The sequence below is a fragment of the Cydia fagiglandana genome, chromosome Z (genome assembly GCF_963556715.1).
Source record: "Cydia fagiglandana chromosome Z, ilCydFagi1.1, whole genome shotgun sequence".
Lineage (NCBI taxonomy): Eukaryota > Metazoa > Arthropoda > Insecta > Lepidoptera > Tortricidae > Cydia > Cydia fagiglandana.
This window is the reverse complement of record NC_085959.1, coordinates 6,377,623-6,393,952: the sequence shown is the minus strand read 5'-3', so window position 1 is coordinate 6,393,952 and position 16,330 is coordinate 6,377,623. Positions and strand designations below refer to the sequence as shown.

Below are 16,330 nucleotides of genomic sequence, written 5' to 3'. Positions count from 1 at the left end.
ACTCCGCCCCTAAAATTAGTGCGATAGGGACAACTGCAGCTGAGGCGAAAAATCCTGCGTAAAAATGACTAAAATCGAGGTTTCGTAGTCCTCTTTTTCCTCCTCCAAAACTTAACCAATCGTAACCAAATTTGGAAATCTAAATGATTATGAAATTATCGGTGTCGGACCGTTTTGCTTTTTTGGCTAATTGAAATCAGTTTTGAATACCACGCCTCTCATTGCGGCATAGTCAATTAGGCCATTTCGGCCATTTTTGAAGGGCTCTAGCGCCTTAAAAAACAAAAATATCACAAAAAGCAAAACGGTCCGACACAGATACTGACAATATTAATCTGTGTTGAAGAAATCATTGCTCTAGCTTCAAAAACCACGGAGGAAAACGAGGAGTACGTTTGTATGGAGGAATGACCACTCCTGTTGGCTCTTAATCTAATACCTTTATTTAGGTATATTATCTCGGAAACGGCTCTGTAACAATTTCGATGAAATTTGCTATATGGGTGTTTTCGGGGGCGATAAATCGGTCTAGCTAGGTCTTATCTCTGGGAAAACACGCTTTTTTGAGTTTTTATATGTTTTCCGAGCAAAGCTCGGTCTCCCAGATAGGGTAATTCGCCAGTAACTGGCCACCCCAAACCAAAAATGAATTCTATTCACCTATAAATAGAATTCATTTTAGTATAAGGTGGCCAGTTACTGGCCAATTACCCTATTTAGGATAATACCGGGTGTGGCCTGTAATACGACCAAAAAATTTTACCGTAGGCTGTACTCCTCATACTGACCAACATTTATTCAGAAACGTTTAAAAATAACTTGTGGTTTAATTTTTAATACACTTTAAAGTTTATTCTAAGACGCAATGTATTGCGAATTTTGTTAAGTTTAAGGCGTGACAAGCAACGTCAATCACAATGATATGGCGTGGCGATGGCGTGCATTGAAGATAATATTTATTTTGTATGAAAAATAGGGAGTCCAAACACTTCATAATTTTTAAAAGTTGTTGAACAAAAGTGTCACCTTTTGAGGAGTACAATCTATGTTTTAATTATTTGCTCATGTTACAGGCCACACCCGGTATATGTTTGTAGTTAAGAAATGTCTTTCAATGAGTCTTAAAGATACCGTCTATAATTCTAGGTCATTGGTTCTCTCACAAAAAACAAAATTAAACTTATTTCACAAGCTTTTATTTACTTTCACCTGACCGTTGTCTGTCTGTCTGTAATCAAATCTTGCGAGGTAAATTTGATCCAATTCCCGGTTTCCGATTGAGCTGAAATTTTGCATGCATGTATAAATCGGATGACATAGCAATATTATGGCACCATCGAGTTGACCTGATGATGGAGACAGAAGGTGGCCATAGGAACTCTGTGATGAAACAATGCAACCTAATTGTGTTAGGGGTTTTTAGAATTGTCTCGATGAGTATTAGTTGTCTGTCGTAAGAAAAGTACAGTCAGCGATAAAAGTTGGTACCAAAAATGAAATTTTTGCAAAAAATTTATTTGTCATACATTTCGGTCAATCCGTACATATGTATGTATTGGTGCGAGACGCATGTTCTTTCCGTGTACTTACCTAGCCTTCAAATGCCATCATATTAGGCAATATTTGGACGACCGGTCTGGCCTAGTGGGTAGTGACCCTGCCTGTGAAGCCGATGGTCCTGGGTTCGAATCCCGGTATGGGCATTTATTTGTGTGACGTTGTTGATGTTTTCTATGTATTTATTTATCGTTGTTTAAGTACCCACAACACAAGCTTTCTTGAACTTACTGTGGGACGCAGTCAATTTGTGTAAAAATGTCCAATATTTATTTAATATTCTTATTGTTTTAAAGTCGATAATGGCGTATCATTATCAACATGATTCAAATATCATTCTGACGCCAGTGTTCGTTCGAATTGGCCTGTATGTTTTGTTGCCTGTTACATAAGTTAGTGATGATCAACTTCGTCCAAATGCAGCTGAAATGCATAATTCATATGCATGGAAGTTTGCAAAACTCCGTCGCAATGAAATGGTATGGATTCCAGTTTAGATTGTTCTAGCAATAGGTAGTTACTTTACGACTACTGTACCTACGAATATTGCAATTTGCAGTTCTAACTTAAAATCTAAACACATTACTAACCTACTACTACTACTACTATTACTATCCTACTTACACTATCAGCCCCATTCCGACCCCACCCAGTCCAAAAGTGCCAAAGATACTAGCGGCTGTTAGGTTACACTATCAGCCCCATTCCGACCCCACCCAGTCCAAAAGTGCCAAAGATACTAGCGGCTGTTAGGTTATTTGCAGTTAAGTACTTATAATATTTCGGGATATTTTTAGGGTTCCGTACCTCAATAGGAAAAAAACGGAACCTTTCTAGGTTCACTCGTGCGTCCGTCTGTCCGTATGTCACAGCCTTATGCTCGGAAACTACTGGACCAATTAAGTGGAATTTGGTACTACACATATGTAAATATGTGATCCAAAGACGGACAAATATCTTCAACAAATTAATTAATTTTAAACATAGGAACCCTTTGTTTGGGGGGGGGGGGGGGGGTTAATGATTAAGGTAGAGTAAATTTAATTATTTATTGGACTTAATTTTTCATAGCATCTAATTTTGTAAAAAATATCTTCCATAATGTCACCATCCTGGGAGGAAAATGGCGACTACGTTGTACGGAGAACTGGTCGTCTCCATTCCTCTTTACTTGTCCTTCCTCTTTACAGTCACGTCTTAAAATATGGATACGGACACAGTGCCAAAAATATAGGTACCTATAGGTATCTATACACGACCTTATTGTTTATATATTAGGGTAGTGTATACATATTTTTGGCACTTTGTCTGTATCGATATTTTAAGGCGTGACTTTAATGGCTCCTCTACACGATGGGCCAGCGCCGGCCAGTCCAAGGGACGCAGCCATGCGGTAGAATGATATTGTTATATCACTTGCTCCCTCTAACGCATAAATGCGTCCCATGGAGTGGCCGACGCTGGGCCATCGTGTAGAGGAGCCAATGTTCACAGGAAACTCGCCAGTATTCCCCGATCGTTGTTGACGCTTGCGGTTTGTCCACAGAGCACTTCCACTACATCAAGCGCGTCATCGGGGCGGACTATGTCGGCATCGGGGGAGATTTCGACGGCGTCAACAGGTTAGCCAGAACTATACTTTGAAAAATTATTCTAAATAGGTACCCCGTACTGCAAATGACATGTTCTTTCCGTGTACCCTTCAAATGACATCACATCAGACAATATTGGAGCATTCCACGGGCTGTCCCGTACAAACGCATTTTATTTCCTGTGTTGCGACTTTTTTTTCGGCATTTAAAGTAGCCAATTATTTTTCTGCGCATAATTTTGACCATTTGGCTTAGAAAAGGAAACTCTTGTACTTGCAAATCTTCAGAAAATTGCGTTTGTACGGGACAAATGGTAGACAATTTCATGGAATGCTCCTATTCTTGTTTTAAAGTCAATAATGGCGACGAGAATAATGCTATTAAGTAAGGGTTTTCTTAACGTGTTAAAAAGATTCAACTTACCCGACGGTTCTTTCCCGGACACCCCTTAAAGGAAGCGTTTTCATCAAAGCTTTCTCATTATACGATAGTCAATAGTGTATCAGTATGTACAACAACTTTAATTAGCCACAGTTTCTCAAACGTGCAGTTGCAGCTTTGTAACAGTTTGAGCTCCAAGTAGTTTCCGTGCGAAGTTTTTACATCAACTACGATATTAGTTTTGATTGCAAAAACTTCCGAAGTTTCTTCGAAACAGAGGTGTTACTTAGCTAACCAGTCGGCCTAGCCAAGGTTACAATCGCTATCGCTTTGACAACGAAAAACTTTATGTCTCTCTATCACTCTTCCATATTAGTGCGACAGTGACAGTTGCGTTTCGATCGCTACGGAGCGTAAGCGATTGGCATCTTGGCTACTCGGTCTGGACATTTTCCACAAATCGACAACCGTTGTGCCTATTTTGCTTGAAAAACGAGGTAGCGCTACCCTAAGGGCACCCGAGTGGCGTGGGCGGGCGCCGCTCCATGCACCCGGTTCCAATGTATTTATTATCTCCACTACACGATGGCCCAGCGCTGGACCAACGACGGTTATCGCTCCTCTACATGATGGCCCAGAGCTGGAACAGCGAGATGCCATCGCCATCCCGCCGCGGCATAAGCCATTTTATTGACAGTCTGCTCAATAGTGATCAACGGCAATATGTAAGGAATTTGAAGGAAAATAAGAATACCCATATTCTCATACAATAACATTTTGCAAGCGTTTTAACCGTGCTACGGTTTGGTAAGAAATAATGAATATTTGCTGAGTCAAATAAATTGATCGATGCCTCTGTTATACAGGGTGCTTCCTGTAACAGGAGCAATAAATTAAACTAAAGAATGTACTCCTCAAACTGACCAACATATGTTCAGCAACTTTAAAAATTATGAATCCTTTAGACTTCCTCTTTTACATACAAAATAAATATTGCCTTCAATGTACGCTGACATCAGTGTGTTTGACGTTACTTGTCACGCTTTTAACATAACAAAATTTTCAATACATTGCGTTTTAAAATAATCTTTAAAGTGTAATAAAAATCAAACCATGAGTTATTTTCGAAAGTTGCTGAACAAATGTTGGTCAGTTTGAGGAGTACAGCCTACAGTTTAATATATTGCTCCTGTTACAGAAAACACACTGTATAATAGTGGACGTCTTTATTCTCAAATCTGATATTGGCCGAGCTTACGTGATCGATGGGGTGTTAAATAAATGGTGGACGTGAATTGGGCACGTAAATGACGGATAGCCCGCCATTTTGTAACTATCTTACCCATAGAGTAACAAAATATACTGGGTGTTTATGTTTAACAGGAGCAAAAAATTTAACTTAATTAATTATTTTAATTTAATTTAGTCTGTGGCCATGAGTAAGCCCATTCATAATAAAAAAAAAAACTGCAGGCTGTACGTCAAACTGACCAACATTTGTTCAGGGATTATCAGGGGTAATTATCGAACGAGCGAGCGAAGCGAAGTGAAGTTCTCACATTCAATGTGGAACACACGGCTGGCTAGGGGCACGACCCAGCATTTCGATGTTTTTAAGCTGAACTATCAGTGGATAGTTTTGATGGGCAATAACTTAACACGTTCGCGGACGCTCAGTCACACCAGTTGGACACCTAAATTTTGTATGGAAATATTGGGACTGTTATAGCATTCCTGTCACTACAAATATATCTTTTAGGTTTGTATATGACGCGTAATGCTATGCAAGGCGAATGCTATGCAATCCGCGTCAATATGAAGTATATTTTTTATACGCTATGTGACAACATATGCTATACAATTCGGATGCATAAGCATGTCTGTCACATGACGTAGTCAAGATGGGATTTTATATGACATCGCATGTTATAGCATTCATACATCGTGCTCGATGGACTTGATGGCTGAGACTTCTGACTTACTAAGGGCGCGATTTTTGGTCTAAAGACTCATTTGCTGACCTCTTCAAACAATTTTCTTCTTCTGTTTTGTTCCCTCTTTGCTTATCATTGTAATATTGAGTCTATCTCATACATGCCCCATGCCAAGCACGTTCCCTGTTCATTCGACCTCAAATTATGTGATACTACCTACAAATTATGCATTGGAGACCGGCTCTAATCTAAAGGCCCAGTCATGGGTCTCATAGCATGTTGTAGAGAGCCGAGTTGCAATGTTGAGCTCTCTTAAAATGAGAGGTTTGTTCTTCTAGCTGTCCAAGGTATACGCAGCATTTTACGCCAACACTACTTCTCAAAAGTGTCAATATGTACCGCATTACACTTTTTCAGTTCCCTGTAACGCACCGCCGCGTTAAGTTCTGGACGTAAAGCGTCCACCACTTTTCCTGCCAAGCGATGATTCACCCAACTTTATATTCTTTTTCGGATGCATCTGCACCAAATACAAGGCATGAAATATACACAGAATGATACCACAAATGCGTGTCATAAGGTGCTTACCTTGTGGGAGGTGATCATCGAGCGCCAACAGGCTATAATTCACAATTATATTACCAAAACTATGACTAGTAACGTAATTATTTCAATAATAGGTATACACATTCATGCCTCACTTTTTCACATTAATCGTTATCAAAATTTTACTGTAGTATAATTAACAGCAAGTAAACACGATTGTTTATTAAAACAATGAAAAACTTAAAGAAATTGTAAGAAAAACATTAATTACGATTTTATAAAAATACGTCAAAATCGCTATCGCGCACGAAATTGACCCAAATTACATGTTACAGGAGCTGCCATACAAAGACGAATGCTATAGCATCCGCGTCACAGAAAGGGGGGCCAATTTGGAGACGTCACAGGATAATTTTTAACTTCGATAAAACTATGTAATATGGCAGTACGCATTATTTGACTCTGGTGACTGGTAGAGGAAAAGTTGATGAATAATATTATACTGTGGTTAAGCGGATTGATAAGCATTTCAACGAAGAAATTTAAAAAGAATAACGGATGCAATAGCAGGCGCGTCACCAGGAGGAGTACAAAAACGGATGCTATGCAATCCGCGTCCGCGAACGTGTTAAGTAAATTTGTTCTAAATTAAGTGAAATTCGGTAAACGTGTAGATGAAGGAATAAAATTTTAGTCATTAAATTATAAGCAGGTTCGATCAAGGAGTAATGGAGCTAGAAGAGCCTAAAAGGCCAAAAAGCTATTTGAGAGGGGTCTTGATATTCTGGTCATATTATTTGCAAGAAAGTATGGTCGAGTTTGGTATCAAATGAAAGTGCTCTGTTTAAACATTTATAATATGTTTTTTTTACTTACGATATTAAAATAATTGCCAAGATTAATAAAAACGAAATAAAATAAACTTTGGCATTTTGACAAGAAAGATAACGGCTTATCACAGATACAGTTTATTTTAATTTCTGTTTAGTTACACCGTGCACCGACTTATTAATATAGCCCCCTCGACACTCGTGAGCAAATTGCGCACCGGTATCTTTATACCGGACGTATGGGTTTGATGAAAAACTTTTTTTTTTGTTTTAGTTCTAAGTATGGGGAACCCCCAAATTTATTGTTTTTTTTTTTTCTATTTTTGTGTAAAAATCTTAATGCGGTTCACAGAATACATCTACTTACCAAGTTTCAACAGTATAGTTCTTATAGTTTCGGAAAAAAGTGGCTGTGACATACGGACGGACGGACAGACAGACAGACAGACAGACAGACAGACAGACAGACAGACAGACAGACAGACAGACAGACAGACAGACAGACAGACAGACAGACAGACAGACAGACAGACAGACAGACAGACAGACAGACAGACGGATAGACATGACGAATCCATAAGGGTGTCGTTTTTTGCCATTTGGCTACGAAACCCTACAAAGCCCTTTTTTCTAAAAAAAAAAGCATTTTCCCTTTGACCGTCCTCCATTACTGTGTAAAACGTTTCGCTCGACGTAACGTCCCTTGATTGACGTCAATCCAATCAGCACACCGTCACGTGCTTCCGATTACCTCACGCTAGATGGAGCGTTGTAATTTAGCTACCGAAAATTGGCCTACGTTGCTCCATAATTCTAAATTTAATTAAAACTACTCACCCCGACTCCGCACGGGCAGAACCTTAGCAAATTATACGCCAAAAACTTTGTCATTAATCACTCTAATGATAGTTGAAAACTGCATGACAATCTGCTCAGTAGTTTTTGAGTTTATCGCGAATATACAAACAGACAGACGCGGCGGGGGATTATGTTATGAGGTGTGTTGATTTTAAAATTAATGTCAATTCATACATAATTTAATTTAAAGGAACGTGTAAATACATACAAGGTACGCGTATCATTTTTGGTAAAACTTAATGGCGATAAGATGACTCTAATGACAATTTTTAGGGTTCCGTACCCAAAGGGTAAACCGGGACCCTATTACTAAGACTTCGCTGTCCGTCCGTCCGTCCGTCCGTCCGTCCGTCTGTCACCAGGCTGTATCACACGAACCGTGATAGCTAGACAGTTGAATTTTCACAGATGATGTATTTCTGTTGCCGCTATAACAACAAATACTCAAAAAAACAGAATAAAATAAAGATCTAAATGGGGTTCCCATACAACAAACGTGATTTTTGACCAAAGTTAAGCAACGTCGGGAGTGGTCAGTACTTGGATGGGTGACCGTTTTTTTTTCCTTTTTTTTTGTTTTTTTTTTGCATTATGGTACGGAACCCTTCGTGCGCGAGTCCGACTCGGACTTGCCCGGTTTTTTTATTTCATATTTATACCACCTCTCTCGAATGAGGTCCCTATGTCAGTTCTTTCTCTTCTGGTGGGGCTTCATTATCAAAATTTTTGAAAAAATGTGTTTTATACCGTATGACGGTAATAATCTAAATATTAAATTTCTAAATACATTAATGTCTAAACCTATTTCTAAGTCTAAAAATTTTATACATTTTACGACAGCTACTCCATATGAAAATGAACTGCAATAGGGATCATCATTTGTCGTGATATATTTTACCAGACGCATGTCGAAGTTTAGAAGTATTATGCTCTGCTCGCGACATCTAGTGAAGTAGGTATCTATGGCGCCCAGTCTTTGAGAGACTGTCGTGCTCCCGGGACCTGTGAGAGACACTTAGGCACAGAGTAGATAGAAAAATACAGTGAAACCTGGATAAGTGGGATCTCAAGGGACGAGCAAATTTGTCTCACTTAAAGAGGTTTACCACTTACCCAGGCTCCCAGTTAGCCAGGTACAAATAAATTTCTGTCTCATTTACAGAGGGTCCCATTAATAGAGGTGAGAATAGAGATATCTATAGAGATAGATATCTTTAAAAATAAGGTAAAATAATCCTTGTCCTTAAATATTTTTAAAGTCAGTTTAAATATAATAATATTTAATTTATAATATCCAAATATATATTTCAAAATTAAATTAAATTTGATACGGACTTCATTGCGTATTAGAAATTTAATAAATAAAAAAATATTTTTTCGTGTAAGGTATCAAAATTTCAGCTTTCGTTTCGATAGTTTTAACTACTTACATAAATTAACTTAATCAAACTTGAAGTTGTTTTTAGACACAATTAGGCAAATGCGGAATTTGTGGATAGACTAAGAGTTAGTAAGAATACGGAAATTGTTCAATGAAGTCCAAGTTAGAGAGGTCATAGATTGACGTTATCTCAGATACAGAAGTCAATTCCCTATACAATTCAAAAAAACAAATAGGAAAATGTAATCTTATAAATATAGTCTCAGTAAAGGAGGTAAAATACACTCTCGGTCTCAATTATAGAGGTAAATATGACTATAAAATCACAACAACGAATCCCAGTTATAGAGGTTCGTTTTTTCTCAGTAACAGAGGTAATTCAGTGCTAAAGTGTCGGGACCGCACCATGAGTCCCAGCTATAGAGGTTTCTCACTTATCCAGGTCCCACTTAACCAGGTTTCACTGTATATAGAAGGATCACTTACAAACCTTTGTAAAATAAATTATTTTTAATCGTATCTAATGTAAGATTGAATTGGCATCCATCGGTGCACTAACTTTCGACGAGCGAACTAAGCGAAGCTGATACATTTTAGGATGTATTAGTTAGGAACCAAGCGAAGCTAATCCAGTTACAGTTGCTAGCGAAATTTTGTACTTGCTAAACATATTGCAAACAAAAACAGCCGTAAGCGTCTGCTAGCTGTCGCGGTTGCGCGGAGCGGGTGAGCGGGTTAACGAAAAATAGTGTGATCAACGCGGACTGGCGCGAGCGCGTGCGGCAGATTTTATTGCTCCTCTACTAGTACACGATGGGCCAACGCCGGCCACTCCAAGGAATACATTTATATTGTTATCATTCATATTGGGAGCCGGGTCTGTGGCTACAAGCCCTACCCTCTCCATCCATAGGGACCCTATTGGACAACACCACCTTCAGACTGGCGACTTGTTTGCGCATAGGGACTGTAACAAACGTCCCCCATCACTGCCGTTGTGGTGCCATGGTGGACAAATTTGGACATCATGGACTTTCCTGCGGCAGAAGCGCCGGACGCATACCCAGACACGCCAGCATCAACGACGTCATCCGAAGGGCCTTTGTCAGCGTCAAAGTCCCGGCCATACTCGAGCCCGTCGGTTTGGCTAGGGACGATGGCAAGAGGCCCGACGGTATGACGTTGGTGCCTTGGAAGATGGGACGGCCTCTAGTCTGGGATGCCACATGTGTTGACACCCTCGCGCCGTCCCACCTTCCGGGCACCAGCAGAGATGCTGGTCATGCCGCGTCCATGGCAGAAGACCTCAAACGCCGCAAATATGCCACCCTTGGCAGTAGTTATATTTTTGAGGCGTTTGGGGTCGAAACGCTGGGGCCGTGGGGGCCAAGCGCGCGTCGTATATACAGGGCCTTAGCGGAGCGCCTTATAGATGCCGCAGGAGACCAGAGGGCTGGCCAGTATTTTGCTCAACGCATAAGTATTGCCATACAACGTGGCAATGCGGCCAGCCTTCTGGGCCCACTGCCCATCGGCAGTGACTTGGGGGACGTTTTTTATTTATAGGCTTTTTATTTTAAGTTTATTTAGTTTAGAGATAGTTTGTATTATTATTTGTAAGCTAATTTAATGTTTTATATTTACTTAATTATTTGTGAATTAAAATTCCCTTGTTATCATATAAATATGAAAGTGAAATTGTTATCTCATTCTACCGCATGGCTGCGTCCCTTGGAGTGGCTGGCGTTGGCCCATCGTGTAGAGGAGCCGTTACCCACAACGGCACCCGCGTGCGTACGCCCGCTCCGTGCACCCATCCACGCGACGTGGACACCCGTAGCGCGTGAGCCCTAAGGGTGTCTTAAATGATTAAACGATGGGAGAACTCTCTAGCGAGTTTTCATTACATTGCGTTATTTGATCGGTCGGCTGAATTAATGTAACCTCACTGGTCCGCAATGTAACTAAAATCGCATGCGGTTCGCGCGCCATCTCCATGAGCCCTTAAAGATTAATACCAACACGAGCTTTTCCCTCCGACTTATCGAGCGCAGATTAAAAAGTTCGAAAAAGCTTTCAAAAGTTCCCGGTTTGTGTAATTTTAGGTTTCCAATGTGGGTTTTGAGTGGTAAACTTCTACGGATTTAATGTAAACCCCGCGTCCCGAGTTTATTGAGTATGTGAGAGTTTCAAATCACGCTCTAACCCCATACCCCCCACCCCGTTCTTGTTCTTGCTTAATCACTCTTCTTCCCCAGGGTCCCACGCGGCCTCGAAGACGTGTCCAAGTACCCGGAGCTGTTCGCGGAACTCCTGCGCAGCGGCCAATGGAGCGTCCAGGAGCTGAAGAACCTGGCCGGGCTTAACATGCTGAGGGTCATGCGCCAAGTTGAAAAGGTGAGGGAATTTAGTCCCAGTCACTCTTTGTACCCAGGGACCCCAGGGTCTAAGTACCCGGAGCTAAATATTAAAGAGTATTTTCTAACATGGAACTGTTTAAATCAGGTCCGCGACGAGCTACGCACGAACGGCGCGGAGCCCGAGGAACACCCCGACTCACCCAACGACAACGGCAACTGCACCAGCAACGCCTTCTACACCGAGTACGTGTAGGCCTCTAGGCCTCCCAAGAAAACAACTTATTCAGAAGCATCATAGCTCTTAAAACTATTTCTGACAGATTATTTAATAATTTTACACCGAATTTGTGTAGGCCTCTAGGCCTCCCAACAAGCCTACAACTATATATACAACAATAGGTTTATCACAATTTCAGTTAGTTTATTGTGTTCAATTGTTCACTTTTACACCGAGTACGTGTAGGCCTCTGTCTCCCGAGCTAACAACAACTCTAGAACACTTCAAGTCATGACTAGGCTCTTGTGGTGGTACCTATAAGGCACGTTAGTTATCTGACAGTAAACAGCTGTCCAATATGTAATACAAGAATTCCTCACAAAAGTTCAAATATCCCTTATATTCCGCGTTGCTTGTTGTAAAATAGGCAATTCACACGTTAAAACACTCACTGCCAAGTACCAAGCCGTCTAGGCGGGTTTTCCATTCGTAGGCACTTTTCGCTGCATACGGATCGTCTCGTTTTATCGGCTAGGCACGTAGCGCGTAGCTCGCGCGAGCACTGAAAGTATTAACACCATGATATGTCAGGCTGAGCGAGCGATGCTCAATATTTTCTCGCGACTCAAAGTAGCCCCACTATAAGTATTGGGATCTAAATCACAAAAAAAAACATATTTAGAGTAAATAGCGCGCCATTTGCGTCATTTAAGTTAAAGGCATTATTCAGGAACCTAAAATCAGCCTTTCCTAACATTACTTATTCAGAGTTCACTCGCCTGATGGTAAGCGACCTATGGACGCCTACAACTCCAGGGGTGTTACACGCGCATTGTCGACCCTTTGAAACCTGTAGGTACATACACTCCTTTTTTGGAGTACTTCATATACCTACTGTGGCCCCTCAAGAAAATCTCAGCAGGGTGCTTAATCCACAGCCTGCGCACGCATGAGGAAATTCCTTGGCTTCCGACACGTCGGAAGGTACGACACCAAGCAATATCTTATAGTACAGATCATTCTGCCGTGGGACAAACGTGCACACAGTCACACTTCTCACTCACTACATACTAAATCCAATCTGTAATGGCGACACAAATACATAGAAAATGACACACGTCAAAGACAAATCTTGCACACCTCGATATCTTTTTGTGTACGGATGGGTCACAACACGCACCGCTCTAGTTGTGTGCATCAGTGGGGCATGTGCTTCGGCAGAGGGGAAATAGTGCGAATAAAGACCCTTCCGAGTGTTGCTCGAAGACACTAACTGTAGGTTATACAATTGTAACCAATGCATTTACTATTAGCGCACATTATCGGCGCGATTCGGGAAATGATTTAGAGATTCAATAGATATGAAATAGTAAAGATATATGACGTTCCACGGCAAAAGGTACCTTATGGCGGCTGGCGCTTACGCTATTATTAACACAGCTCCAATATTCAACCGGGGCAATGGTATTACCTTTTGTCGTGGAACGTCACATATCTTTTTTATTTCATATCTAAAGAATCTGTAATTCATTTCCCGAATCGCGCCGTATGTTTAACTAAATACCAGTTTAATTTAACTGGCGTCTAATTTCATATACAAACCAATAATTAATCATCCGTTCCACAGAATTACTTACACCTCAATTTCAATACCGAATTAAGCACCTATTCACAATATCAATCTGCCGCATTTCAAATTCAGAATTTCAATCAAATAATTCAAACGGCCTCAATCAATTGCGAAATATTATGAGTTGATGGATATTTACTAGAATTGGACCAAGAAAAGTCTGCAACGATTTCGATAGTACTCGCAGTGCAAGTGTTATTTTAAACATCAAACTTCTATGAAATTATGGCATATATTATAAATAACACTTGCACTGCGTATGCTATTAAAATCGTTGCAGACTTTTCTCGGTCTAACTTCATTAATACTTCATCATTTATGTACTTAAACCCATTGTTTGTCTGTACACAGACTAAAATTATGTGCTTCAAAATTGACAGATAGGCCCCCCGGTGTTGCAGGGCCCATGGGCTACGGTAATTGCTTACAATTAGGCGATTCGTCTGCTCGTTTCCCTCCTATATAATAAAACTAGACAAGTGCGAGTCGGACTCGCCCACCGAGGTTTCTGTACTTTTTTTTAGTATTTGTTGTTATAGTGGCAACAGAAATACATCATCTGTGAAAATGTCAACAATGGTTACGGTTACGGTTCATGGGATAGAGCCTGGTGACAGACAGATAGACAGACGGCCACTGGAGTCTGAGTAATGGGGTCCCGTATTTACCCTTTGGGTGTGGAAGCAAAAAAACTGGATCCTAAACAAACCCCGCCGATGGCGATGGCAATCCGCGCGAAATTGATTCCCTCTGTTAATTAACAATTATCCAGTTTAAATTGTTTACTTTACAGCCCCACTTTCAGCATTTTAGGCTATTTGCGTTTTGACGGCCGCTTTTACGGAATTATTTGCCGAAATCAGATATATGATAACATGATGGATATAATTTTGGATATATATGATAATAACTAGTAGAAAAAATGTCACGATAACTGATGATGTCAAAGGGTTAACTAAAGTTCATCCTTACGTGTCTTTATTTTGTAAACAAACGTGACGTCAAACTGTCATTCCAACAATATGATTCTAAGAGTGACATTCCATTTCCAACTGCAGCTGCAATACTGTTCATTTTACTGAGGAAACGCGTCGCTGTCACTGTCAATTCCTGTCACTAGACAGTATAATTATACATCGTCAGATGTTCTTGAGGTGATCCGTTACTGTGATTATTGATGAAAACCTTATGTAGAATTAGATTTTTTAGTGGTTATTTGGTTGATTTCAATACTTTATGAGTTTGTTTAAGTACAACAACATCTTAAGTGATGATTATTGTGTAAAGCCAGAGAAGCGTGTGAAAATGTCTTCGAGAAGTGTTTGTTTACATCTTCTTCTTCTCTCGTGTCGAGGTTCCTCTATAACTCTAAACAGTAGATGCCCAGAAAGCAGCGGTGCTGACAGCCCTGACCGTCGCGTCTCTCAGGTCAGATTTGTTTAAAACATGATAGGACAAGTAAAGATGAATACACAACGTTGAATTTTTCTTTATACCGGGTGTGGCCTGTAACATGAGCAAATAATTAAAACATAGATTGCACTCCTCAAACAGTGACACTTTTGTTCAACAACTTTTAAAAATTATGAAGTATTTAGACTCCCTATTTTTCATACAAAATAAATATTATCTTCAATGGACGCCATCGCCACGCCATTTCATTGTGATTGACGTTGCTTGTCACGCCTTAAACATAACAAAATTCGCAATACATTGCGTCTTAGAATAAACTTTAAAGTGTATTAAAAATCAAACCACAAGTTATTTTTAAAAGTCGCTGAACAAATGTTGGTCAGTATGAGGAGTACAGCCTACAGTTTAAATTTTTGCTCATATTACAGGCCACACCCGGTATATTTAACCGGGCTAGCATATTCATTATAATAACCGTTAGATATATATGTAATCAGTGTTGTAGATGCATGATAGTTGTTCTCTTCCGTGCACGCTGTTTCCAAAAGGCACGGCCCTTTGACAAACTTGACATTTGTCAAAATTGTCAAGACTGCAATAATAGTTGTCGGGACAATTTTTCAGTCACTTTTGCAACCAACTTCTATCTCTTCTTGTCAATGTCAACTTTGTCAAATGGCCAAGGGCGTATAGAGGCGAGGCTTTAAGCAAATAGGTACAGTCAAAGAATTTAATTTCCGACCCATTTCGTACTTTGTCACAGTGACAATCAATATGAAAGCCGCTAGAGACCTCATACGGTTGTCACTGTGACAAGTGAAGGTGTACAAAATGGGTAGTAAATTAAATTCTTTGACTGTACCTATAAAAGAAAAATACCAACAAAATATGAATAATAATTAAAATAAAAGATAGTAAACAAAGAGCTAAATACCGAACATAACATAACTATTCTACGACAAAACTTTAAGGTAACGTATGAAAGTTTATGATTTTGGAATGCGAGGTCCTTAATGCGGGTACCTTAAGTGTAAATTGTTGTCGTGTAAAAAGTCGCCATTGCGTGTCATCTTCTAAGGGATTTTGAGTTTCCAAACCGTCCCGCTAGGCGCGCTCTTCAAAATGCCATACAAAAATAGACATAACGCGAACGCTCGTCACGCTATCGAATGAAATTTACACTAGGGGTTCAGAACGTATACCTACCGTAAATTTTCACTAAATTAAAAAATATACCTATTGGCTGTATATTTTAACACTACGCCATATAATTTTAAGAAACAATTAAGCGTTCCATACTATTTCCTATGGGCTATCTAGCCTACACAGTTAAAAACAATATTTAAAGTAGTTTTTTTTTTTTATCATTCGTTTCAAATTCCATAAAAGTTGCCTCGGTCTCTATGCGCCTGCGTCTATCACGGCCCCTCGTGTCTACATATCACCGAATATATGTAATATTAATATATTAATTATCTTTGCTCAGTTTCTTGCGTTAAACAGCTCTTCCATTTTTTTGACGACGGAAGAACTTGTGGTAGATAGTGTGAAATAAATATATTGGGGACTGACAACTTAGATAATTATTGAAATTTAAATTAATTAATTCAGAAATATGTTATGTACCGTCA

The 16,330-nt window shown here is 39.9% G+C and overlaps 1 protein-coding gene across 1 annotated transcript in view; it reads left to right on the top strand.

Moving 5' to 3' along the window:
- The window catches only part of LOC134678776 (dipeptidase 1-like), a 242,591-nt gene extending 230,750 nt beyond the window's left edge, over positions 1-11,841 (top strand). Inside the window, exons 10-12 of the mRNA XM_063537476.1 lie at positions 3,104-3,179; positions 11,338-11,476; positions 11,585-11,841. Coding sequence (XP_063393546.1) covers positions 3,104-3,179; positions 11,338-11,476; positions 11,585-11,692 — 323 coding nt within the window. The 3' untranslated portion in view covers positions 11,693-11,841. The remainder of the gene's footprint in view (positions 1-3,103; positions 3,180-11,337; positions 11,477-11,584) is intronic.
- Positions 11,842-16,330: the final 4,489 nt, after the last annotated feature.